The sequence below is a fragment of the Salmo trutta genome, chromosome 15, assembly GCF_901001165.1.
Source record: "Salmo trutta chromosome 15, fSalTru1.1, whole genome shotgun sequence".
Lineage (NCBI taxonomy): Eukaryota > Metazoa > Chordata > Actinopteri > Salmoniformes > Salmonidae > Salmo > Salmo trutta.
The window spans coordinates 63,273,436-63,299,644 of record NC_042971.1 but is presented as its reverse complement, the minus strand read 5'-3'; the positions used below and the strand labels follow the sequence as shown (position 1 = coordinate 63,299,644).

Genomic DNA, 26,209 nt, shown 5'->3' with positions numbered 1-26,209 from the left:
TCTGTCCTCCTGTTGCTCTCTCTCTCTCTCTCCTCTGTCCTCCTGTTGTTCTCTCTACTGACCTCCTTTTCAGTGTGCATTGTTTACTATTGAGTCATAATATGCACATTTTGATGTTGAGACAACATATTTAAATAATAGCCTGTATATGGATGTTGTTTTGATGCAAATATCTTTACCTCAAATGATTTTTAGATATTGGACCAATAAAATAAAAAAGTATTTAATCTGTTCACTCAAATGCTTTTGATATACATAATAAACAATTACAATAGTTAAAATACAAAAAAAGAATAATGTATTCAAAAATGACAGTACAGTATTTCAAGTTAATTCAGCTCTGTTTAACCTGTATTCCTTCACAGTGAGGGGAACAATGAACTGGCTTGGAGGTCCAGAATTTGAAGGCTTTAGAGAATGTCAGTGTTTTCAACCTGTCTCAGCCCTGTCAGTCAGTTGGGCATGTTGATTGTGCACTGCGCTACCAACACAATACGTTTGCAGAGATTGAATTCATGGTAAGTGCTGCGGATGTCAGCTCAAGTGTCACAGAGACGGAGGAGGGCCTGTGATGGCGGCACCAAGGATATTAACGTGACTCAGTCTCAAAGCCGTCCGCTGTCAGTCCCCCGGGATCCTCTCGTAACCTTCAGCCCGGCCAGCTCTGCAGCCCACCATGCTGGAGGACAGAAACACAGTGGTTTACAGGGTCTTTATTACTGGCATTATTCCTGTACCGTGTAACAACTATTGGATTTATTCTTTGTGACCTTGTACTGGTGCCGTGTTCAAAACAGCTGGGAACTGAGAAATCTACGACTTCAGTGAGTTCAAGACGAGTGGAAACTCGGGTAAAAACGTCCAGGACTGATGATGTCACGTCTTACCTGACCAGGTATGGTGGTGAGGACAGATGATGTCACATCTTACCTGACAGGTATGGTGGCGAGGACTGATGATGTCATATCTTACCTGACAGGTATGGTGGCGAGGACTGATGATGTCATATCTTACCTGACCTGGTATGGTGGCCAGGAGTGATGATGTCATATCTTACCTGACCAGGTATGGTGGCCAGGACAGATGATGTCACATCTTACCTGACCAGGTATGGTGGCGAGGACTGATGATGTCATATCTTACCTGACAGGTATGGTGGCCAGGACAGTGATGATGCTGGACAGGGTGAAGACGAACCCAGGGAACCAGTCCAGCGTAGCCTGGTAAACCTTGGTGTAGATGGGAGTGTAGGCCAGGCTGGCGATCTTAAAGGACAGCTGCAGTGAGATGAGGGTGATCCCTGTGAAGTACAAATTACATGTCAATGGCTACAAAATGTCGCCGCCTTTCAAAATGTGTTGCATTATGGGATACAAATTGTCTGACTGCCACCTACGTGTGATCTAAGGTCATGAAGTTTTCACTGCAGTCGACAAAGCTTCTGTGTTTTACCGGCTGCACCATGCAGCAGTCGCCTGGCTAGTGGGAGGCCCTATTTTCTTTGGGGGGGGGTTCAACGGCGCGAACGTGACCAAGACAGGAACCAACTTTGCCGCAATTTGAGGCTCAGATGAAACCAAGATTGAACTCCCAAGCGTCACGTCTGGAGGAAGCCTGGCACCATCCCTATAGTGAAGCATGGTGGTGGCAGCATCATGCTGTGGGGATGTTTTTCAGCGGCAGGGACTGTGGGACGAGTCAGGATTGAGGGAAAGATAAACGGAGCAAAGTACAGAGAGATCCTTGATGAAAACATGCTCCCGAGCGCCCAGGACCTCAGACTGGGGTGAAGGTTCACCTTCCAGCAGGACAACGACCCTAAGCACACAGCCAAGACAATGCAGGAGTGGCTTCTGAATGTCCTTGAGTGGCCCAGCCAGAGCCCGGAGGACTTGAACCCGATCGAACATCTCTGGAGAGACCTGAAACTAGCTGTGCAGCGACGCTCCCCATCCAACCTGACAGAGCTTGAGAGGATCTGCAGAGAAGAATGGGAGAAACTCCCCAAATACAGGTGTGTCAAGCTTGTAGCGTCATACCCAAGAAGACTGGAGACTGTAATCGCTGCCAAAGGTGCTTCAACAAAGTACTGAGTAAAGGGTCTGAATACTTATGTAATATTGATATTATGAGGGTTAGAAACATGTTTATTTTGACATTTTAAAGAAAACCTTTCATGGCAACACTGCCATGTTGATCTGAGACTTGTTGTTGGAAAACCACAACAATGTGCAACTTTACGCTGTCGTGGATGGACTACACTCGTCCACTTGGTAGTCTGCCAGCTCTAACCTAATGTGTAGTCTGCCAGCTCTAACCTAATGTGTAGTCTGCCAGCTCTAACCTAATGTGTAGTCTGCCAGCTCTAACCTAATGTGTAGTCTGCCAGCTCTAACCTAATGTGTAGTCTGCCAGCTCTAACCTAATGTGTAGTCTGCCCGCTCCAACCTAATGTGTGTCGTCTGCCCGCTCTAACCTAATGTGTAGTCTGCCAGCTCTAACCTAATGTGTAGTCTGCCCGCTCTAGCCTAATGTGTAGTCTGCCCGCTCCAACCTAATGTGTAGTCTGCCCGCTCTAACCTAATGTGTAGTCTGCCAGCTCTAACCTAATGTGTAGTCTGCCAGCTCTAACCTAATGTGTAGTCTGCCAGCTCTAACCTAATGTGTAGTCTGCCAGCTCTAACCTAATGTGTAGTCTGCCCATTCCAACCTAATGTGGAGTAGTCTGCCCGCTCTAACCTAATGAGTAGTCTGCCCGCTCTAACCTAATGTGTAGTCTGCCCATTCCAACCTAATGTGTAGTCTGCCCGCTCTAACCTAATGTGTAGTCTGCCCGCTCTAACCTAATGTGTAGTCTGCCCGCTCTAACCTAATGTGTAGTCTGCCCGCTCTAACCTAATGTGTAGTCTGCCAGCTCTAACCTAATGTGTAGTCTGCCCGCTCTAGCCTAATGTGTAGTCTGCCCGCTCCAACCTAATGTGTAGTCTGCCCGCTCTAACCTAATGTGTAGTCTGCCAGCTCTAACCTAATGTGTAGTCTGCCAGCTCTAACCTAATGTGTAGTCTGCCAGCTCTAACCTAATGTGTAGTCTGCCAGCTCTAACCTAATGTGTAGTCTGCCAGCTCTAACCTAATGTGTAGTCTGCCAGCTCTAACCTAATGTGTAGTCTGCCCGCTCCCTCTAACCTAATGTGTAGTCTGCCAGCTCTAACCTAATGTGTAGTCTGCCCGCTCTAACCTAATGTGTAGTCTGCCCGCTCTAACCTAATGTGTAGTCTGCCCGCTCCAACCTAATGTGTAGTCTGCCAGCTCTAACCTAATGTGTAGTCTGCCAGCTCTAACCTAATGTGTAGTCTGCCAGCTCTAACCTAATGTGTAGTCTGCCCGCTCTAACCTAATGTGTAGTCTGCCCGCTCTAACCTAATGTGTAGTCTGCCCGCTCTAACCTAATGTGTAGTCTGCCAGCTCTAACCTAATGTGTAGTCTGCCAGCTCTAACCTAATGTGTAGTCTGCCCGCTCTAACCTAATGTGTAGTCTGCCCGCTCTAACCTAATGTGTAGTCTGCCAGCTCTAACCTAATGTGTAGTCTGCCAGCTCTAACCTAATGTGTAGTCTGCCAGCTCTAACCTAATGTGTAGTCTGCCAGCTCTAACCTAATGTGTAGTCTGCCAGCTCTAACCTAATGTGTAGTCTGCCAGCTCTAACCTAATGTGTAGTCTGCCCGCTCCCTCTAACCTAATGTGTAGTCTGCCAGCTCTAACCTAATGTGTAGTCTGCCCGCTCTAACCTAATGTGTAGTCTGCCCGCTCTAACCTAATGTGTAGTCTGCCCGCTCCAACCTAATGTGTAGTCTGCCAGCTCTAACCTAATGTGTAGTCTGCCAGCTCTAACCTAATGTGTAGTCTGCCAGCTCTAACCTAATGTGTAGTCTGCCCGCTCTAACCTAATGTGTAGTCTGCCCGCTCTAACCTAATGTGTAGTCTGCCCGCTCTAACCTAATGTGTAGTCTGCCAGCTCTAACCTAATGTGTAGTCTGCCAGCTCTAACCTAATGTGTAGTCTGCCAGCTCTAACCTAATGTGTAGTCTGCCCATTCCAACCTAATGTGTAGTCTGCCCGCTCTAACCTAATGTGTAGTCTGCCCGCTCCAACCTAATGTGTAGTCTGTCAGCTCTAACCTAATGTGTAGTCTGCCCATTCCAACCTAATGTGTAGTAGTCTGCCCGCTCTAACCTAATGTGTAGTCTGCCAGCTCTAACCTAATGTGTAGTCTGCCAGCTCTAACCTAATGTGTAGTCTGCCCATTCCAACCTAATGTGGAGTAGTCTGCCCGCTCTAACCTAATGTGGAGTAGTCTGCCCGCTCTAACCTAATGTGTAGTCTGCCCATTCCAACCTAATGTGTAGTCTGCCCGCTCTAACCTAATGTGTAGTCTGCCCGCTCTAACCTAATGTGTAGTCTGCCCGCTCTAACCTAATGTGTAGTCTGCCCGCTCCAACCTAATGTGTAGTCTGCCAGCTCTAACCTAATGTGTAGTCTGCCAGCTCTAACCTAATGTGTAGTCTGCCAGCTCTAACATAATGTGTAGTCTGCCAGCTCTGACCTAATGTGTAGTCTGCCAGCTCTAACCTAATGTGTAGTCTGCCCATTCCAACCTAATGTGTAGTCTGCCCATTCCAACCTAATGTGTAGTCTGCCCGCTCTAACCTAATGTGTAGTCTGCCCGCTCTAACCTAATGTGTAGTCTGCCCGCTCTAACCTAATGTGTAGTCTGCCAGCTCTAACCTAATGTGTAGTCTGCCAGCTCTAACCTAATGTGTAGTCTGCCAGCTCTAACCTAATGTGTAGTCTGCCTACAGCAGTTCAGTACTGTATCAATAGTAGTCCTGATAGGTGAAATAATTGCTCCATTTTATGATAATAGCATCAAAGTTGGTACACTAATATTAGATACCTAAAGGGGCAATCAGCAGTAGCTACATCCATTTTTGGACAATGATATGTACCCATTGATTCTTGAAGAATATAACTTATAAATCAATGATATGTACCCATTGATTCTTGAAGAATATAACTTATAAATCAATGATATGTACCCATTGATTCTTGAAGAATATAACTTATAAATCAATGATATATAGCCATTGATTCTTGAAGAATATAACTTATAAATCAATGATATTTACCCATTGATTCTTGAAGAATATAATTTATAAGTGCCTCATGAGCTTAGTTCAACTGTTGTACCTCATCAGAACCCACTCAAACATTTAAAGCCATCATTAGGCTGTATGTTCCAGAGATATGGTCAAGTGAATCTAGTCCAATATTGGAAATGGCCGCCAGGGGGGGTAATGGACAAAATCTTTAATGGCCTATAGCCCAAAAATACTTCTTTAGACATGCCCTAGCTGTGTGAAATTTGGTGGCACTATCACAAAGACCTCAATATGACCTCCATGGAGGTCTTTCAGTATTTTATGATCACAAGTGTTGTCTGTATTATCGGTGGAGTTGATTTTAGTGGGTAGATGACGTAACGAAGTCGTTTGGAAGGATTTCACCTTATTTTACTCTAACAGGAAATCTGGATGGTATTTTTTTTATTCAAATGTCCTGGTTGACTGACATGCTTCCCCAGACTGCCTCCAATCTTTTCAATCTTCCTTAAAGGGATCTGGTATTAGTTTGGTACTTGTATCATAAAGTGGAACGATCTGGGGTATATTTGGTTCTTATCCACTAGAATATATAGAGGGTGCTACTGTTGGTCTGATAGGAACAGGTTGGCCAAGCACGCAGCTTGGTGAAGGGATATGTCAATGGGTAAAAGACATTGTCTGGCTTCCAATTCTATTCATTTCTTAATAAACAGAAAGCCATTCTGTCTGTTTAAATATCACCGAGAGGGTTATAATGAACAGGCGGTCTCCGTCCCAAATGGCACCCTATTCCCTATGGTGTGCACTTAACCCATAGGGCTCCGGTCTAAAGTAGTGCACTATATAGGGAATTGGGTGCCATAGGGCTCTGGTCAAAAGTAGTGCACTACATAGGGAATAGGGTGCCATAGGGCTCTGGTCAAAAGTAGTGCACTATATAGGGAATAGGGTTCTATAGGGCTCTGGTCTAAAGTAGTGCACTATATAGGGGATAGGGTTCTATAGGGCTCTGGTCTAAAGTAGTGCACTATATAGGGAATAGGGTGCCATAGGGCTCTGGTCAAAAGTAGTGCACTATATAGGGAATAGGGTGCCATAGGGCTCTGGTCTAAAGTAGTGCACTATATAGGGGATAGGGTTCTATAGGGCTCTGGTCTAAAGTAGTGCACTATATAGGGAATTGGGTGCCATAGGGCTCTGGTCAAAAGTAGTGCACTACATAGGGAATAGGGTGCCATAGGGCTCTGGTCAAAAGTAGTGCACTATATAGGGAATAGGGTTCTATAGGGCTCTGGTCTAAAGTAGTGCACTATATAGGGAATAGGGTTCTATAGGACTCTGGTCTAAAGTAGTGCACTATATAGGGAATAGGGTTCCATAGGGCTCTGGTCTAATGTAGTGCACCACATAGGGAATAGAGTTCCATAGGGCTCTGGTCTAAAGTAGTGCACTATATAGGGAATAGGGTTCCACAGGGCTCTGGTCTAAAGTAGTGCACTATATAGGGAATAGGGTTCTATAGGGCTCTGGTCTAAAGTAGTGCACCACATAGGGAATAGGGTTCCGGTCTAAAGTAGTGCACTATATAGATATGAAAGGGTTAGTAGCGGACTATATTGGGGACCTAATCTTGGTTAACCCAGAACTAAAATGTAGTGCAGTTTGGTCCGATGCTTTATTCGGTTCTGGGGGGGAAGCATGTTAGAGATTGAGATTCCTGTTTTTTATAAATCTACCCTACTGGTTTGTCACTAACATGACACTAATCTACCCTACTGGTTTCTCCCTAACATGGCACTAATCTACCCTACTGGTTTCTCCCTAACATGACACTAACCTACCCTACTGGTTTCTCCCTAACATGGCACTAATCTACCCTACTGGTTAATCCCTAACATGACACTAATCTACCCTACTGGTTAATCCCTAACATGGCACTAATCTACCCTACTGGTTAATCCCTAACATGACACTAATCTACCCTACTGGTTAATCCCTAACATGGCACTAATCTACCCTACTGGTTTCTCCCTAACATGACACTAATCTACCCTACTGGTTAATCCCTAACATGACACTTAATCTACCCTACTGGTTAATCCCTAACATGGCACTAATCTACCCTACTGGTTTCACCCTAACATGACACTAATCTACCCTACTGGTTAATCCCTAACATGGCTCTTATCTACCCTACTGGTTTCTCCCTAACATGACACTAATCTACCCTACTGGTTAATCCCTAACATGGCGCTAATCTACCCTACTGGTTAATCCCTAACATGGCGCTAATCTACCCTACTGGTTTCTCCCTAACATGACAATAATCTACCCTACTGGTTAATCCCTAACATGGCTCTAATCTACCCTACTGGTTTCACCCTAACATGGCACTAATCTACCCTACTGGTTTCTCCCTAACATGGCACTAATCTACCCTACTGGTTTCACCCTAACATGACACTAATCTACCCTACTGGTTAATCCCTAACATGGCTCTAATCTACCCTACTGGTTTCTCCCTAACATGGCACTAATCTACCCTACTGGTTTCACCCTAACATGACACTAATCTACCCTACTGGTTAATCCCTAACATGACACTTAATCTACCCTACTGGTTAATCCCTAACATGGCACTAATCTACCCTACTGGTTTCACCCTAACATGACACTAATCTACCCTACTGGTTAATCCCTAACATGGCTCTAATCTACCCTACTGGTTAATCCCTAACATGGCTCTAATCTACCCTACTGGTTTCTCCCTAACATGACACTAATCTACCCTACTGGTTTCTCCCTAACATGACACTAATCTACCCTACTGGTTAATCCCTAACATGACTCTAATCTACCCTACTGGTTTCACACTAACATGGCACTAATCTACCCTACTGGTTTCTCCCTAACATGGCACTAATCTACCCTACTGGTTTCACCCTAACATAACACTAATCTACCCTACTGGTTAATCCCTAACATGGCTCTAATCTACCCTACTGGTTTCTCCCTAACATGACACTAATCTACCCTACTGGTTAATCCCTAACATGGCGCTAATCTACCCTACTGGTTTCACCCTAACATGGCACTAATCTACCCTACTGGTTAATCCCTAACATGACACTAATCTACCCTACTGGTTAATCCCTAAAATGACACTAATCTACCCTACTGGTTAATCCCTAACATGACTCTAATCTACCCTACTGGTTTCACCCTAACATGGCACTAATCTACCCTACTGGTTTGTCCCTAACATGACACTAATCTACCCTACTGGTTAATCCCTAACATGACACTAACCTACCCTACTGATTAATCCCTAACATGGCGCTAATCTACCCTACTGGTTTCTCCCTAACATGACTTTAATCTACCCTACTGGTTTCACCCTAACATGGCACTAATCTACCCTACTGGTTTCTCCCTAATATGGCACTAATCTACCCTACTGGTTTCACCCTAACATGGCACTAATCTACCCTACTGGTTTCACCCTAACATGACACTAATCTACCCTACTTGTTAATCCCTAACATGACACTAATCTACCCTACTGGTTTGTCCCTAACATGACACTAATCTACCCTACTTGGTTAATCCCTAACATGACACTAATCTACCCTACTGGTTTCACCCTAACATGGCACTAATCTACCCTAATGGTTAATCCCTAACATGACACTAATCTACCCTACTGGTTAATCCCTAACATGTAACTAATCTACCTTACTGGTTAATCCCCAACATGGCACTAATCTACCCTACTAGTTTCTCCCTAACATGACACTAATCTACCCTACTGGTTTCACCCTAACATGGCACTAATCTACCCTACTGGTTTGTCCCTAACATGGCACTAATCTACCCTACTGGTTTCACCCTAACATGACAGTAATCTACCCTACTGGTTAATCCCTAACATGACACTAATCTACCTTACTGGTTTCTAAATGTACCCTACTGGTTAATCCCTAACTTGGCACTAATCTACCCTAACATGGCACTAATCTACCCTACTGGTTTCTCCCTAACATGGCACTAATCTACCCTACTGGTTAATCCCTAACATGACACTAATCTACCCTACTGGTTAATCCCTAACATGACACTAATCTACCCTACTGGTTAATCCCTAACATGGCACTAATCTACCCTAACGTGACACTAATCTACCCTACTGGTTAATCCCTAACATGACAGTAATCTACCCTACTGGTTAATCCCTAACATGACACTAATCTACCCTACTGGTTAATCCCTAACATGACACTAATCTACCCTACTGGTTTCACCCTAACATGACACTAACCTACCCTACTGGTTAATCCCTAACATGACACTAATCTACCCTACTGGTTAATCCCTAACATGGCACTAATCTACCCTACTGGTTAATCCCTAACATGACACTAATCTACCCTACTGGTTAATCCCAAACATGGCACTAATCTACCCTACTGGTTTCACCCTAACATGACACTAATCTACCCTACTGGTTAATCCCTAACATGACACTAATCTACCCTACTGGTTAATCCCTAACATGACACTAATCTACCCTACTGGTTTCACCCTAACATGGCACTAATCTACCCTACTGGTTTCTCCCTAACATGGCACTAATCTACCCTACTGGTTTCACCCTAACATGACACTAATCTACCCTACTGGTTAATCCCTAACATGGCACTAATCTACCCTACTGGTTTGTCCCTAACATGGCTCTAATCTACCCTACTGGTTTCTCCCTAACATGACACTAATCTACCCTACGGGTTAATCCCTAACATGGCACTAATCTACCCTACTGGTTTCACCCTAACATGACACTAATCTACCCTACTGGTTAATCCCTAACATGGCTCTAATCTACCCTACTGGTTAATCCCTAACATGGCTCTAATCTACCCTACTGGTTTCTCCCTAACATGACACTAATCTACCCTACTGGTTTCTCCCTAACATGACACTAATCTACCCTACTGGTTAATCCCTAACATGACTCTAATCTACCCTACTGGTTTCACACTAACATGGCACTAATCTACCCTACTGGTTTCTCCCTAACATGGCACTAATCTACCCTACTGGTTTCACCCTAACATAACACTAATCTACCCTACTGGTTAATCCCTAACATGGCTCTAATCTACCCTACTGGTTTCTCCCTAACATGACACTAATCTACCCTACTGGTTAATCCCTAACATGGCGCTAATCTACCCTACTGGTTTCACCCTAACATGGCACTAATCTACCCTACTGGTTAATCCCTAACATGACACTAATCTACCCTACTGGTTAATCCCTAAAATGACACTAATCTACCCTACTGGTTAATCCCTAACATGACTCTAATCTACCCTACTGGTTTCACCCTAACATGGCACTAATCTACCCTACTGGTTTGTCCCTAACATGACACTAATCTACCCTACTGGTTAATCCCTAACATGACACTAACCTACCCTACTGATTAATCCCTAACATGGCGCTAATCTACCCTACTGGTTTCTCCCTAACATGACTTTAATCTACCCTACTGGTTTCACCCTAACATGGCACTAATCTACCCTACTGGTTTCTCCCTAATATGGCACTAATCTACCCTACTGGTTTCACCCTAACATGGCACTAATCTACCCTACTGGTTTCACCCTAACATGACACTAATCTACCCTACTTGTTAATCCCTAACATGACACTAATCTACCCTACTGGTTTGTCCCTAACATGACACTAATCTACCCTACTTGGTTAATCCCTAACATGACACTAATCTACCCTACTGGTTTCACCCTAACATGGCACTAATCTACCCTAATGGTTAATCCCTAACATGACACTAATCTACCCTACTGGTTAATCCCTAACATGTAACTAATCTACCTTACTGGTTAATCCCCAACATGGCACTAATCTACCCTACTAGTTTCTCCCTAACATGACACTAATCTACCCTACTGGTTTCACCCTAACATGGCACTAATCTACCCTACTGGTTTGTCCCTAACATGGCACTAATCTACCCTACTGGTTTCACCCTAACATGACAGTAATCTACCCTACTGGTTAATCCCTAACATGACACTAATCTACCTTACTGGTTTCTAAATGTACCCTACTGGTTAATCCCTAACTTGGCACTAATCTACCCTAACATGGCACTAATCTACCCTACTGGTTTCTCCCTAACATGGCACTAATCTACCCTACTGGTTAATCCCTAACATGACACTAATCTACCCTACTGGTTAATCCCTAACATGACACTAATCTACCCTACTGGTTAATCCCTAACATGGCACTAATCTACCCTAACGTGACACTAATCTACCCTACTGGTTAATCCCTAACATGACAGTAATCTACCCTACTGGTTAATCCCTAACATGACACTAATCTACCCTACTGGTTAATCCCTAACATGACACTAATCTACCCTACTGGTTTCACCCTAACATGACACTAACCTACCCTACTGGTTAATCCCTAACATGACACTAATCTACCCTACTGGTTAATCCCTAACATGGCACTAATCTACCCTACTGGTTAATCCCTAACATGACACTAATCTACCCTACTGGTTAATCCCAAACATGGCACTAATCTACCCTACTGGTTTCACCCTAACATGACACTAATCTACCCTACTGGTTAATCCCTAACATGACACTAATCTACCCTACTGGTTAATCCCTAACATGACACTAATCTACCCTACTGGTTTCACCCTAACATGGCACTAATCTACCCTACTGGTTTCTCCCTAACATGGCACTAATCTACCCTACTGGTTTCACCCTAACATGACACTAATCTACCCTACTGGTTAATCCCTAACATGGCACTAATCTACCCTACTGGTTTGTCCCTAACATGGCTCTAATCTACCCTACTGGTTTCTCCCTAACATGACACTAATCTACCCTACGGGTTAATCCCTAACATGACTCTAATCTACCCTACTGGTTTCAACCTAACATGGCACTAATCTACCCTACTGGTTTCTCCCTAACATGGCACTAATCTACCCTACTGGTTTCACCCTAACATGACACAAATCTACCCTACTTGTTAATCCCTAACATGACACTAATCTACCCTACTGGTTTCACCCTAACATGGCACTAATCTACCCTACTGGTTAATCCCTAACATGACAATAATCTACCCTACTGGTTCCACCCTAACATGACACTAATCTACCCTACTGGTTAATCCCTAACATGACACTAATCTACCCTACTGGTTTGTCCCTAACATGACACTAATCTACCCTACTGGTTTCTCCCTAACATGACACTAATCTACCCTACTGGTTTCTCCCTAACATGACACTAATCTACCCTACTGGTTAATCCCTAACATGACACTTAATCTACCCTACTGGTTAATCCCTAACATGGCACTAATCCACCCTACTGGTTTCACCCTAACATGACACTAATCTACCCTACTGGTTAATCCCTAACATGGCTCTAAACTACCCTACTGGTTTCTCCCTAACATGACACTAATCTACCCTACTGGTTAATCCCTAACATGACACTAACCTACCCTACTGATTAATCCCTAACATGGCGCTAATCTACCCTACTGGTTTCTCCCTAACATGACACTAATCTACCCTACTGGTTAATCCCTAACATGACTCTAATCTACCCTACTGGTTTCACCCTAACATGGCACTAATGTACCCTACTGGTTTCTCCCTAATATGGCACTAATCTACCCTACTGGTTTCACCCTAACATGGCACTAATCTACCCTACTGGTTTCTCCCTAACATGGCACTAATCTACCCTACTGGTTTCACCCTAACATGGCACTAATCTACCCTACTGGTTAATCCCTAACATGACACTAATCTACCCTACTGGTTAATCCATAACATGTAACTAATCTACCCTACTGGTTAATCCCCAACATGGCACTAATCTACCCTACTGGTTTCTCCCTAACATGACACTAATCTACCCTACTGGTTTCACCCTAACATGGCACTAATCTACCCTACTGGTTTGTCCCTAACATGGCACTAATCTACCCTACTGGTTTCACCCTAACATGACACTAATCTACCCTACTGGTTAATCCCTAACATGGCACTAATCTACTTTACTGGTTTCTAAATGTACCCTACTGGTTAATCCCTAATTTGGCACTAATCTACCCTAACATGGCACTAATCTACCCTACTGGTTTCTCCCTAACATGGCACTAATCTACCCTACTGGTTAATCCCTAACATGACACTAATCTACCCTACTGGTTAATCCCTAACATGACACTAATCTACCCTACTGGTTAATCCCTAACATGGCACTAATCTACCCTAACGTGACACTAATCTACCCTACTGGTTAATCCCTAACTTGGCACTAATCTACCCTAACATGGCACTAATCTACCCTACTGGTTTCTCCCTAACATGGCACTAATCTACCCTACTGGTTAATCCCTAACATGACACTAATCTACCCTACTGGTTAATCCCTAACATGACACTAATCTACCCTACTGGTTTCACCCAAACATGACACTAATCTACCCTACTGGTTTCTCCCTAACATGACACTAATCTACCCTACTGGTTAATCCCTAACATGACACTTAATCTACCCTACTGGTTAATCCCTAACATGGCACTAATCCACCCTACTGGTTTCACCCTAACATGACACTAATCTACCCTACTGGTTAATCCCTAACATGGCTCTAATCTACCCTACTGGTTTCTCCCTAACATGACACTAATCTACCCTACTGGTTAATCCCTAACATGACACTAACCTACCCTACTGATTAATCCCTAACATGGCGCTAATCTACCCTACTGGTTTCTCCCTAACATGACACTAATCTACCCTACTGGTTAATCCCTAACATGACTCTAATCTACCCTACTGGTTTCACCCTAACATGGCACTAATCTACCCTACTGGTTTCTCCCTAATATGGCACTAATCTACCCTACTGGTTTCACCCTAACATGGCACTAATCTACCCTACTGGTTTCTCCCTAACATGGCACTAATCTACCCTACTGGTTTCACCCTAACATGACACTAATCTACCCTACTTGTTAATCCCTAACATGACACTAATCTACCCTACTGGTTTGTCCCTAACATGACACTAATCTACCCTACTGGTTAATCCCTAACATGACACTAATCTACCCTACTGGTTTCACCCTAACATGGCACTAATCTACCCTACTGGTTAATCCCTAACATGACACTAATCTACCCTACTGGTTAATCCCTAACATGTAACTAATCTACCCTACTGGTTAATCCCCAACATGGCACTAATCTACCCTACTGGTTTCTCCCTAACATGACACTAATCTACCCTACTGGTTTCAACCTAACATGGCACTAATCTACCCTACTGGTTTGTCCCTAACATGGCACTAATCTACCCTACTGGTTTCACCCTAACATGACACTAATCTACTCTACTGGTTAATCCCTAACATGACACTAATCTACCTTACTGGTTTCTAAATGTACCCTACTGGTTAATCCCTAATTTGGCACTAATCTACCCTAACATGGCACTAATCTACCCTACTGGTTTCTCCCTAACATGGCACTAATCTACCCTACTGGTTAATCCCTAATATGACACTAATCTACCCTACTGGTTAATCCCTAACATGACACTAATCTACCCTACTGGTTAATCCCTAACATGGCACTAATCTACCCTAACGTGACACTAATCTACCCTACTGGTTAATCCCTAACATGACAGTAATCTACCCTACTGGTTAATCCCTAACATGACACTAATCTACCCTACTGGTTAATCCCTAACATGACACTAATCTACCCTACTGGTTTCACCCTAACATGACACTAACCTACCCTACTGGTTAATCCCTAACATGACACTAATCTACCCTACTGGTTAATCCCTAACATGGCACTAATCTACCCTACTGGTTAATCCCTAACATGACACTAATCTACCCTACTGGTTAATCCCTAACATGACACTAATCTACCCTACTGGTTAATCCCTAACATGGCACTAATCTACCCTACTGGTTAATCCCTAACATGACACTAATCTACCCTACTGGTTAATCCCAAACATGGCACTAATCTACCCTACTGGTTTCACCCTAACATGACACTAATCTACCCTACTGGTTTGTCCCTAACATGGCACTAATCTACCCTACTGGTTTGTCCCTAACATGACACTAATCTACCCTACTGGTTAATCCCTAACATGACACTAATCTACCCTACTGGTTTCTCCCTAACATGACACTTATCTACCCTACTGGTTAATCCCTAACATGACACTAATCTACCCTACTGGTTTCACCCTAACATGACACTAATCTACCCTACTGGTTTCTCCCTAATATGGCACTAATCTACCCTACTGGTTAATCCCTAAAATGGCACTAATCTACCCTACTGGTTAATCCCTAACATGGCACTAATCTACCCTACTGGTTTGTCCCTAACATGACACTAATCTACCCTACTGGTTTCTCCCTAACATGACACTAATCTACCCTACTGGTTTCACCCTAACATGACACTAACCTACCCTACTGGTTAATCCCTAACATGACACTAATCTACCCTACTGGTTAATCCCTAACATGGCACTAATCTACCCTACTGGTTTCACCCTAACATGACACTAATCTACCCTACTGGTTAATCCCTAACATGGCACTAATCTACCCTACTGCTTTGTCCCTAACATGGCACTAATCTACCCTACTGGTTTCTCCCTAACATGGCACTAATCTACCCTACTGGTTTGTCCCTAACATGACACTAATCTACCCTACTGGTTTGTCCCTAACATGGCACTAATCTACCCTACTGGTTTGTCCCTAACATGACACTAATCTACCCTACTGGTTTCTCCCTAACATGGCACTAATCTACCCTACTGGTTTGTCCCTAGCACCCAGTGTTGCAAGGGAATGCATATCAGATGTGAGTGAAAGACACATCGGTGGATACAGTATGTGATCAATGGAAACGTCAGTAAGTCTCATTTGATTTATTTTTAAATTAACCGTTATTTAACTAGGAAAGTCAGTTAAGAACAAATTCTTATTTACAGTGACGATCTACCCCGGAGGACGCTGGGCCAATTGTGTGCCACCCTATGGGGACTCCCAATCACGGCCGGTTGTGATACAGCCTGGAATCGAACCAGGGTCTATAGTGACTCCTCCTTGTCCTCTGTGTCATTTGCCAAATATGTGTGGCATATTATGAGTGGAGTGGCAAGGACTGGAATGTAAACACAAACAGGTCTAGATTTGGAATGTAAACACAAACGGGTCTAGATCTGGAATGTAAACACAAACAGGTCTAGATCTGGAATGTAAACACAAACGGGTCTAGATCTGGAATGTAAACACAAACAGGTCTAGATCTGGAATGTAAACACAAACGGGTCTAGATCTGGAATGTAAACACAAACGGGTCTAGATCTGGAATGTAAACACAAACGGGTCTAGATCTGGAATGTAAACACAAACGGGTCTAGATCTGGAATGTAAACACAAACGGGTCTAGATCTGGAATGTAAACACAAACAGGTCTAGATCTGGAATGTAAACACAAACGGGTCTAGATCTGGAATGTAAACACAAACAGGTCTAGATCTGGAATGTAAACACAAACGGGTCTAGATCTGGAATGTAAACACAAACAGGTCTAGATCTGGAATGTAAACACAAACGGGTCTAGATCTGGAATGTAAACACAAACGGGTCTAGATCTGGAATGTAAACACAAACGGGTCTAGATCTGGAACGTAAACACAAACAGGTCTATATCTGGATTGTAAACACAAACAGGTCTAGATCCATGTAATCATATTCATTGTGATCTGAAAGGTAAAACTGATCCTAAATCAGCACTCCAGCTTGGAGACGTACAGCTGCTGTTATGGCTGAGAGACAGACAGGGAACTATAGGACTTACCGTACGATGAGCCGTTCACCTGTTTAGACAGAAGAGCCCGGATGGTTGGCATGGGAATCAGCGCGAACAGGGTTAAGGCTCGAGCTGAAACAGAAATATAAGGAAGGGTGTGAATACAAAAAAAAAACAATTCAGGTGAACAATTACAGATGAGATCAGGTGACCATTCCAGCAGAATATGTTTATGGTCTATTTGTGTTCTAGTCTATTCTGCTGTATTCTATTTAGCCTCCTGGGTGATTTTGTAAGAAAGAAGTGAGTGAGTATGTAGGTCTGACCACAATTCTGTTGAAGCTAGTCCATAGGGGGGCACCCCTTACACCCTAGTGTTTCCACTACCTCTCCTGCAGTAACTACCTCTCCTACAGTAACTACCTCTCCTACAGTAACTAACTCTCCTACAGTAACTACCTCTCCTACAGTAACTACCTCTCCTACAGTAACTACCTCTCCTACAGTAACTACCTCTCCTACAGTAACTAACTCTCCTACAGTAACTACCTCTCCTACAGTAACTACCTCTCCTACAGTAACTACCTCTCCTACAGTAACTACCTCTCCTACAGTAACTACCTCTCCTGCAGTAACTACCTCTCCTACAGTAACTACCTCTCTGTGCAGTAACTACCTCTCCTGCAGTAACTACCTCTCCTAACAGTAACGACTCTCTACAGTAACTACCCTCCTGCAGTAACTACCTCTCCTACAGTAACTACCCCCCTACAGTAACTACCTCTCCTGCAGTAACTACCTCTCCTACAGTAACTACCTCTCTACAGTAACTACCTCTCCCTACAGTAACTACCTCTCCTACAGTAACTACCTCTCCTGCAGTAACTACCTCTCCTACAGTAACTACCTCTCCTACAGTAACTACCTCTCCTGCAGTAACTACCTCTCCTACAGTAACTACCTCTCCTACAGTAACTACCTCTCCTACAGTAACTACCTCTCCTACAGTACTACCTCTCCTGCAGTAACTACCTCTCCTACAGTAACTACCTCTCCTACAGTAACTACCTCTCCTGCAGTAACTACCTCTCCTACAGTAACTACCTCTCCTACAGTAACTACCTCTCCTACAGTAACTACCTCTCCTGCAGTAACTACCTCTCCTACAGTAACTACCTCTCCTACAGTAACTAACTCTCCTACAGTAACTACCTCTCCTACAGTAACTACCTCTCCTGCAGTAACTACCTCTCCTACAGTAACTACCTCTCCTACAGTAACTACCTCTCCTACAGTAACTACCTCTCCTACAGTAACTACCTCTCCTACAGTAACTACCTCTCCTACAGTAACTACCTCTCCTACAGTAACTACCTCTCCTGCAGTAACTACCTCTCCTGCAGTAACTACCTCTCCTACAGTAACTACCTCTCCTGCAGTAACTACCTCTCCTACAGTAACTACCTCTCCTACAGTAACTACCTCTCTGTGCAGTAACTACCTCTCCTGCAGTAACTACCTCTCCTACAGTAACTACCTCTCCTACAGTAACTACCTCTCCTGCAGTAACTACCTCTCCTACAGTAACTACCTCTCCTACAGTAACTACCTCTCCTGCAGTAACTACCTCTCCTACAGTAACTACCTCTCCTACAGTAACTACCTCTCCCTACAGTAACTACCTCTCCTACAGTAACTACCTCTCCTGCAGTAACTACCTCTCCTACAGTAACTACCTCTCCTACAGTAACTACCTCTCCTGCAGTAACTACCTCTCCTACAGTAACTACCTCTCCTACAGTAACCTACCTCTCCTACAGTAACTACCTCTCCTACAGTAACTACCTCTCCTGCAGTAACTACCTCTCCTACAGTAACTACCTCTCCTACAGTAACTACCTCTCCTGCAGTAACTACCTCTCCTACAGTAACTACCTCTCCTACAGTAACTACCTCTCCTACAGTAACTACCTCTCCTACAGTAACTACCTCTCCTACAGTAACTACCTCTCCTACAGTAACTAACTCTCCTACAGTAACTACCTCTCCTACAGTAACTACCTCTCCTACAGTAACTACCTCTCCTACAGTAACTACCTCTCCTACAGTAACTACCTCTCCTACAGTAACTACCTCTCCTACAGTAACTACCTCTCCTACAGTAACTACCCTCTCCTACAGTAACTACCTCTCCTACAGTAACTACCTCTCCTGACAGTAACTACCTCTCTGTGCACTACAGTAACTACCTCTCCTACAGTAACTACCTCTCCTGCAGTAACTACCTCTCCTACAGTAACTACCTCTCCTACAGTAACTACCTCTCCTACAGTAACTACCTCTCCTACAGTAACTACCTCTCCTACAGTAACTACCTCTCCTACAGTAACTACCTCTCCTGCAGTAACTACCTCTCCTACAGTAACTACCTCTCCTACAGTAACTACCTCTCCTACAGTAACTACCTCTCCTACAGTAACTACCTCTCCTGCAGTAACTACCTCTCCTGCAGTAACTACCTCTCCTACAGTAACTACCTCTCCTACAGTAACTACCTCTCCTGCAGTAACTACCTCTCCTGCAGTAACTACCTCTCCTGCAGTAACTACCTGTCCTACAGTAACTACCTCTCCTACAGTAACTACCTCTCCTACAGTAACTACCTCTCCTGCAGTAACTACCTCTCTACAGTAACTACCTCCTACAGTAACTACCTCTCCTGCAGTAACTACCTCTCCTACAGTAACTAACTCTGCTGCAGTAACTACCTCTCCTGCAGTAACTACCTCTCCTACAGTAACTACCTCTCCTACAGTAACTACCTCTCCTACAGTAACTAACTCTCCTGCAGTAACTACCTCTCCTACAGTAACTACCTCTCCCTACAGTAACTACCTCTCCTACAGTAACTACCTCTCCTACAGTAACTACCTCTCCTGCAGTAAACTACCCTCTCCTACAGTAACTACCCTCTCCTACAGTAACTACCTCTCCTACAGTAACTAACTCTCCTACAGTAACTACCTCTCCTACAGTAACTACCTCTCCTGCAGTAACTACCTCTCCTACAGTAACTACCTCTCCTACAGTAACTACCTCTCCTGCAGTAACTACCTCTCCTACAGTAACTACCTCTCCTGCAGTAACTAACTCTCCTACAGTAACTACCTCTCCTACAGTAACTACCTCTCCTGCAGTAACTACCTCTCCTGCAGTAACTACCTCTCCTACAGTAACTACCTCTCCTACAGTAACTACCTCTCCTGCAGTAACTACCTCTCTGTGCAGTAACTACCTCTCCTACAGTAACTACCTCTCCTACAGTAACTACCCTCTCCTACAGTAACTAACTCTCCTACAGTAACTACCTCTCCTGCAGTAACTACCTCTCCTACAGTAACTACCTCTCCTACAGTAACTACCTCTCCTACAGTAACTACCTCTCCTGCAGTAACTACCTCTCCTACAGTAACTACCTCTCCTACAGTAACTACCTCTCCTACAGTAACTACCTCTCCTACAGTAACTAACTCTCCTACAGTAACTAACTCTCCTACAGTAACTACCTCTCCTACAGTAACTACCAACTACCTCTCCTCAGTAACTAACTCTCCTACAGTAACTACTCTCTACAGTAACTACCTCTCCTACAGTAACTACCTCTCCTGACCCTACAAGTAACTACTCTCCTGCAGGTTACTAACCTCTCCTACAGTAACTACCTCTCTGTGCAGTAACTACCTCTCCTACAGTAACTACCTCTCCTACTAACTACCTCTCCTACAGTAACTACCTCTCCTACAGTAACTAACTCTCCTACAGTACTACCTCTCCTACAGTAACTACCTCTCCTACAGTAACTACCTCTCCTACAGTAACTACCCTCCTCCTGAAGTAACTACCCTCTCCTACAGTAACTACCTCTCTGTGCAGTAACTAACCTCTCCTACAGTAACTACCTCTCCTACAGTAACTACCTCTCCTACAGTAACTAACTCTCCTGCAGTAACTACCTCTCCTAACAGTAACTACCTCTCCTACAGTAACTAACTCTCCTACAGTACTAACTTCTCCTGCAGTAACTACCGTCTCCTACAGTAACTACCTCTCATCACTGAAGTAACTACCCTCTCCTACCAGTAAACTACTCTCTGTGCAGTAACTAACTCTCCTGCAGTAACTACCTCTCCTACAGTAACTACCTCTCCTACAGTAACTACCTCTCCTACAGTAACTAACTCTCCTACAGTAACTACCTCTCCCTACAGTAACTACCTCTCCTACAGTAACTACCTCTCCTGCAGTAACTACCTCTCCTGCAGTAACTACCTCTCCTGCAGTAACTACCTCTCCTGCAGTAACTACCTCTCCTACAGTAACTAACTCTCCTACAGTAACTAACTCTACTACAGTAACTACCTCTCCTGCAGTAACTACCTCTCCTACAGTAACTACCTCTCCCTACAGTAACTACCTCTCCCTACAGTAACTACCTCTCCGTGCAGTAACTACCTCTCCTGCAGTAACTACCTCTCCTACAGTAACTACCTCTCCTGCAGTAACTACCTCTCCTACAGTAACTAACTCTCCTACAGTAACTAACTCTCCTACAGTAACTACCTCTCCTGCAGTAACTACCTCTCCTACAGTAACTACCTCTCCTACAGTAACTACCTCTCCTACAGTAACTACCTCTCCTACAGGAACTACCTCTCCTGCAGTAACTACCTCTCCTGCAGTAACTACCTCTCCTACAGTAACTACCTCTCCTACAGTAACTACCTCTCCTGCAGTAACTACCTCTCCTACAGTAACTACCTCTCCTGCAGTAACTACCTCTCCTACAGTAACTACCTCTCCTACAGTAACTACCTCTCCTACAGTAACTACCTCTCCTGCAGTAACTACCTCTCCTGCAGTAACTACTTCTCCTACAGTAACTACCTCTCCTGCAGTAACTACCTCTCCTGCAGTAACTACCTCTCCTACAGTAACTACCTCTCCTGCAGTAACTACCTCTCCTACAGTAACTACCTCTCCTGCAGTAACTACCTCTCCTACAGTAACTACCTCTCCTGCAGTAACTACCTCTCCTACAGTAACTACCTCTCCTACAGTAACTACCTCTCCTACAGTAACTACCTCTCCTACAGTAACTACCTCTCCTGCAGTAACTACCTCTCCTACAGTAACTACCTCTCCTACAGTAACTACCTCTCCTACAGTAACTACCTCTCTGTGCAGTAACTACCTCTCCTACAGTAACTACCTCTCCTACAGTAACTACCTCTCTGTGCAGTAACTACCTCTCCTACAGTAACTACCTCTCCTACAGTAACTACCTCTCTGTGCAGTAACTACCTCTCCTGCAGTAACTACCTCTCCTACAGTAACTACCTCTCCTACAGTAACTACCTCTCCTACAGTAACTACCTCTCCTACAGTAACTACCTCTCTGTGCAGTAACTACCTCTCCTACAGTAACTACCTCTCCTACAGTAACTACCTCTCCTACAGTAACTACCTCTCCTCCACTAACTACCTCTCCTGCAGTAACTACCTCTCCTACAGTAACTACCTCTCCTACAGTAACTACCTCTCCTACAGTAACTACCTCTCCCTGCAGTAACTACCCTCCCTACAGTAACTACCTCTCCCTACAGTAACTACCTCTCCTGCAGTAACTACCTCTCCTGCAGTAACTACCTCTCCTACAGTAACTACCTCTCCTACAGTAACTACCTCTCCTGCAGTAACTACCTCTCCTGCAGTAACTACCTCTCCTGCAGTAACTACCTCTCCTACAGTAACTACCTCTCCTACAGTAACTACCTCTCCTACAGTAACTACCTCTCCTGCAGTAACTACCTCTCCTACAGTAACTACCTCTCCTGCAGTAACTACCTCTCCTACAGTAACTACCTCTCCTACAGTAACTACCTCTCCTACAGTAACTACCTCTCCTGCAGTAACTACCTCTCCTGCAGTAACTACCTCTCCTGCAGTAACTACCTCTCCTACAGTAACTACCTCTCCTACAGTAACTACCTCTCCTGCAGTAACTACCTCTCCTACAGTAACTACCTCTCCTACAGTAACTAACTCTCCATGCAACAACCCTACCCCCCCTCCACACACACACACACACACACACACACACACACACACACCTACCCTACCTCCCCCCTCCACACACACTACCCTACCCCCCTCCACACACACACACTACCCTACCCCCCTCCACACACACACACACACACACACACACACACACACACACACACACACACTACCCTACCCCCTCCACACACACACACACACACACACACACACACACACACTACCCTACCTCCCCCCTCCACACACACTACCCTACCCCCCCTCCACACACACACACTACCCTACCCCCCTCCACACACACACACACACACACACACACACACACACACACACACACACACACACACACACTACCCTACCCCCTCCACACACCACACACACACACACACACACACACACACTACCCTACCCCCTCCACACACACACACACACACACACACACACACTACCCTACCCCCTCCACACACACACACACACACACACACACACACACACACTACCCTACCTCCCCCCTCCACACACACTACCCTACCCCCCTCCACACACACACACTACCCTACCCCCCTCCACACACACACACACACACACACACACACACACACACACACACTACCCTACCCCCTCCACACACACACACACACACACACACACACACACTACCCTATCTCCCCCCTCCACACACACTACCCTACCCCCCTTCTCTCACACACCATTGATCTACACAACCTGTAAACCCTGTCAGAAACGAGAAGTTGAAACATAGAAGAGGATGTCTGATAGTATATTTGAAAAGACAGCAACACCTTGTTTATTTAGAAACAAGTCTTATCTTGCAGCAGTAAAGTCCCACTCAGCCCACACCATGCTACATTGTATGGTGACCTGGGACTCCATTTAGTTTAGCCAGCCTCCTTCCTCATTCCAACTCAATGACAGAGTTACCCGCAGGCAGAGGTGTGTGTGTGTGTGTGTGTGTGTGTGTGTGTGTGTGTGTGTGTGTGTGTGTGTGTGTGTGTGTGTGTGTGTGTGCATACAATGCATCATTGACCACTGATATCCTGTTTATTATTCTTTTGAGTTGACACATATATATATATATATATACACACATTTGTCCAAGCAGTTAGATTTGCTTGGGCAAAGTACATCTAAATCTATCATAAATTATAGGCTACTGTACTTACAAATGATAAGGGCACCTTTAAATACAATATATTAATATCTTACCCAGATAGAACATGTACGTTGCCGTGACGAAGGCCATGAAGTAGATCCCGGCAGCGAAGGACACCATGCCGATGATGATGAGGGTGACGTCACTCACCCACCTGGACATTACCATGACACCCAGGAAGCTCGTCAGGAAGACCAGGAACCCGGCGGCGTTACCGTAACCTACCTGTTGATGTGTTGTGTTTAACCAGAGACTTCTATTGCAAGAGTTAATTCTCACAAGTCACAACTCGGAAATCCTTCTAACCCCCCCCCCCCCCCCCCCCCCCCCCCCCCCCCCTCCAAAAAAAGTCGCTCTGGATAAGAGCGTCTGCTAAATGACGTGAATGTAAAATGTAAAGGGTTTGTCCTAGATCTTTGTGTGTGCTATCATTCCAACTCCTTGTCAAACATGTTTGGCATGACAAGGGCAAGGAGTGTGGAATGATGGCACAAACAGACAGGTTAACCAGGCTACAAAAATGCACATCTTGTTTGATTTAATCAGGACTAATCATGTAATATATATTTTATACCTAAAATAAAAATGCATTTTAACTTACCTGTGTAGCACTCCAGTTCAGGGGCTCCTTCATCTCAAAGGTCACCAATATCTCCATCCCTCCTCCGACAGCCACGTCATATAAAATACCGCTCGCAAAGAGAAGCAGAATGTTCAAAATATTCCTGGAATATCGCTCGGTGACGAAGCCATTGGTCTCGTTGCGCTCTTGCGCGCTTGTCGAGACGTTTGGCATTAGAAAGAAGAACGTTGTGTAGATAAGACACAAAAAATAGAGGAAGACACTCAGGCTCACTAACAGAGTCCCCTGTTTAAAATCCACACTGTACAACTGGAACAGGTGCCCAGACGCTAGACTACCTATGAGACCCGCTACTCCGTAGACCAGCTCGATATGCATCATGTGGAGAGAGCGGTCCTCCTCGGTGGAGGTGAGCGACACCAGGGCCATGATCCCGGCCCAGTAAGAGCAGAACCCGCCGCTGAGTCCGTGGACCACCACCCCGCCAAACATAACCTGTACCGGGAGCTCCATCACTATGACCAGGAGTAAGACCACTCTGGAGACCAGGTAACCCAGCAGAGGGATAACGATGGGGATCTTCCGGTACCCCCGATCCCCTACCTTGGATGGATAAATTCATGCATTTTATTAGACATAATTAAAACACACAAAGTTGCCATTTTAAGTACAACAATATGCTATATTAAAAATGATCCCGGATTAATACTGAGTATCGACTTACCTTAGCTAAAATAATAGCGGGTAGGATCGGAACGAACTTGGCCAGCATATTATATATCATGTAGAAGTTGGACATGGCTTTCTGCCGGCTGTCTTCGGTAGGGGTGGGATAGAGCGCATCGGTCATGTTGGCGCATCTCTCCTTGACCACCATCTGCAAACAGGTGTCGAAAAACGCGCTGGCTATTTGGGCACATAAAACAACCGGCTCGATGCGTTTACGCATTTTCCCGAATGACAACATGATTAATCCCGATAGAAATCTACAGGCAGACTATATATAAAATAAAATAAAAATGTACCAAGTAAACTCCCAACGCCTTAACCTAACCAAGGACTGCCACCTGTCCAAGCCTGGCTGACTGTAGACATTTGCGCTTTACTGATCACGACATATCCTATCCAATACCCATTCACGTCTTAGTTCCGTGTTTCAAACCGAGCCATGACCTCACAGAGTAGATTCATGTACGTAACATGATGACAAAAGACTGGGAGTGGTA

General features: G+C 44.5%; 1 protein-coding gene and 1 long non-coding RNA gene across 4 annotated transcripts; both read right to left on the bottom strand.

Moving 5' to 3' along the window:
- Positions 1-207: 207 nt before the first annotated feature.
- LOC115149521 (thymic stromal cotransporter homolog) lies at positions 208-26,209 on the bottom strand. 2 transcript variants are annotated; one of them, XM_029692456.1, is made up of 6 exons: positions 25,708-26,204; positions 25,002-25,586; positions 24,454-24,625; positions 17,155-17,238; positions 1,144-1,300; positions 208-679 (listed from the first exon to the last, which is right to left on the bottom strand). In XM_029692456.1, the coding sequence occupies exons 1-6, from the start codon at positions 25,948-25,950 to the stop codon at positions 622-624; spliced, it is 1,299 nt and encodes a 432-aa protein (XP_029548316.1). In that variant the 5' UTR covers positions 25,951-26,204; the 3' UTR covers positions 208-621. The 2 variants fall into 2 exon arrangements, with proteins under 2 accessions (XP_029548316.1, XP_029548317.1); XM_029692457.1 differs by lacking the exon at positions 208-679 and adding an exon at positions 763-887 and having other exon boundaries at positions 1,101-1,300; positions 25,708-26,209.
- Positions 2,349-4,996, bottom strand: LOC115149522 (uncharacterized). Of its 2 annotated transcripts, none has more exons than XR_003866887.1 (3): positions 4,233-4,996; positions 2,818-4,073; positions 2,349-2,684 (listed from the first exon to the last, which is right to left on the bottom strand). It is a non-coding gene; the product is annotated as an uncharacterized LOC115149522 (long non-coding RNA). The 2 variants fall into 2 exon arrangements; XR_003866888.1 differs by having other exon boundaries at positions 2,673-2,684; positions 2,792-4,073.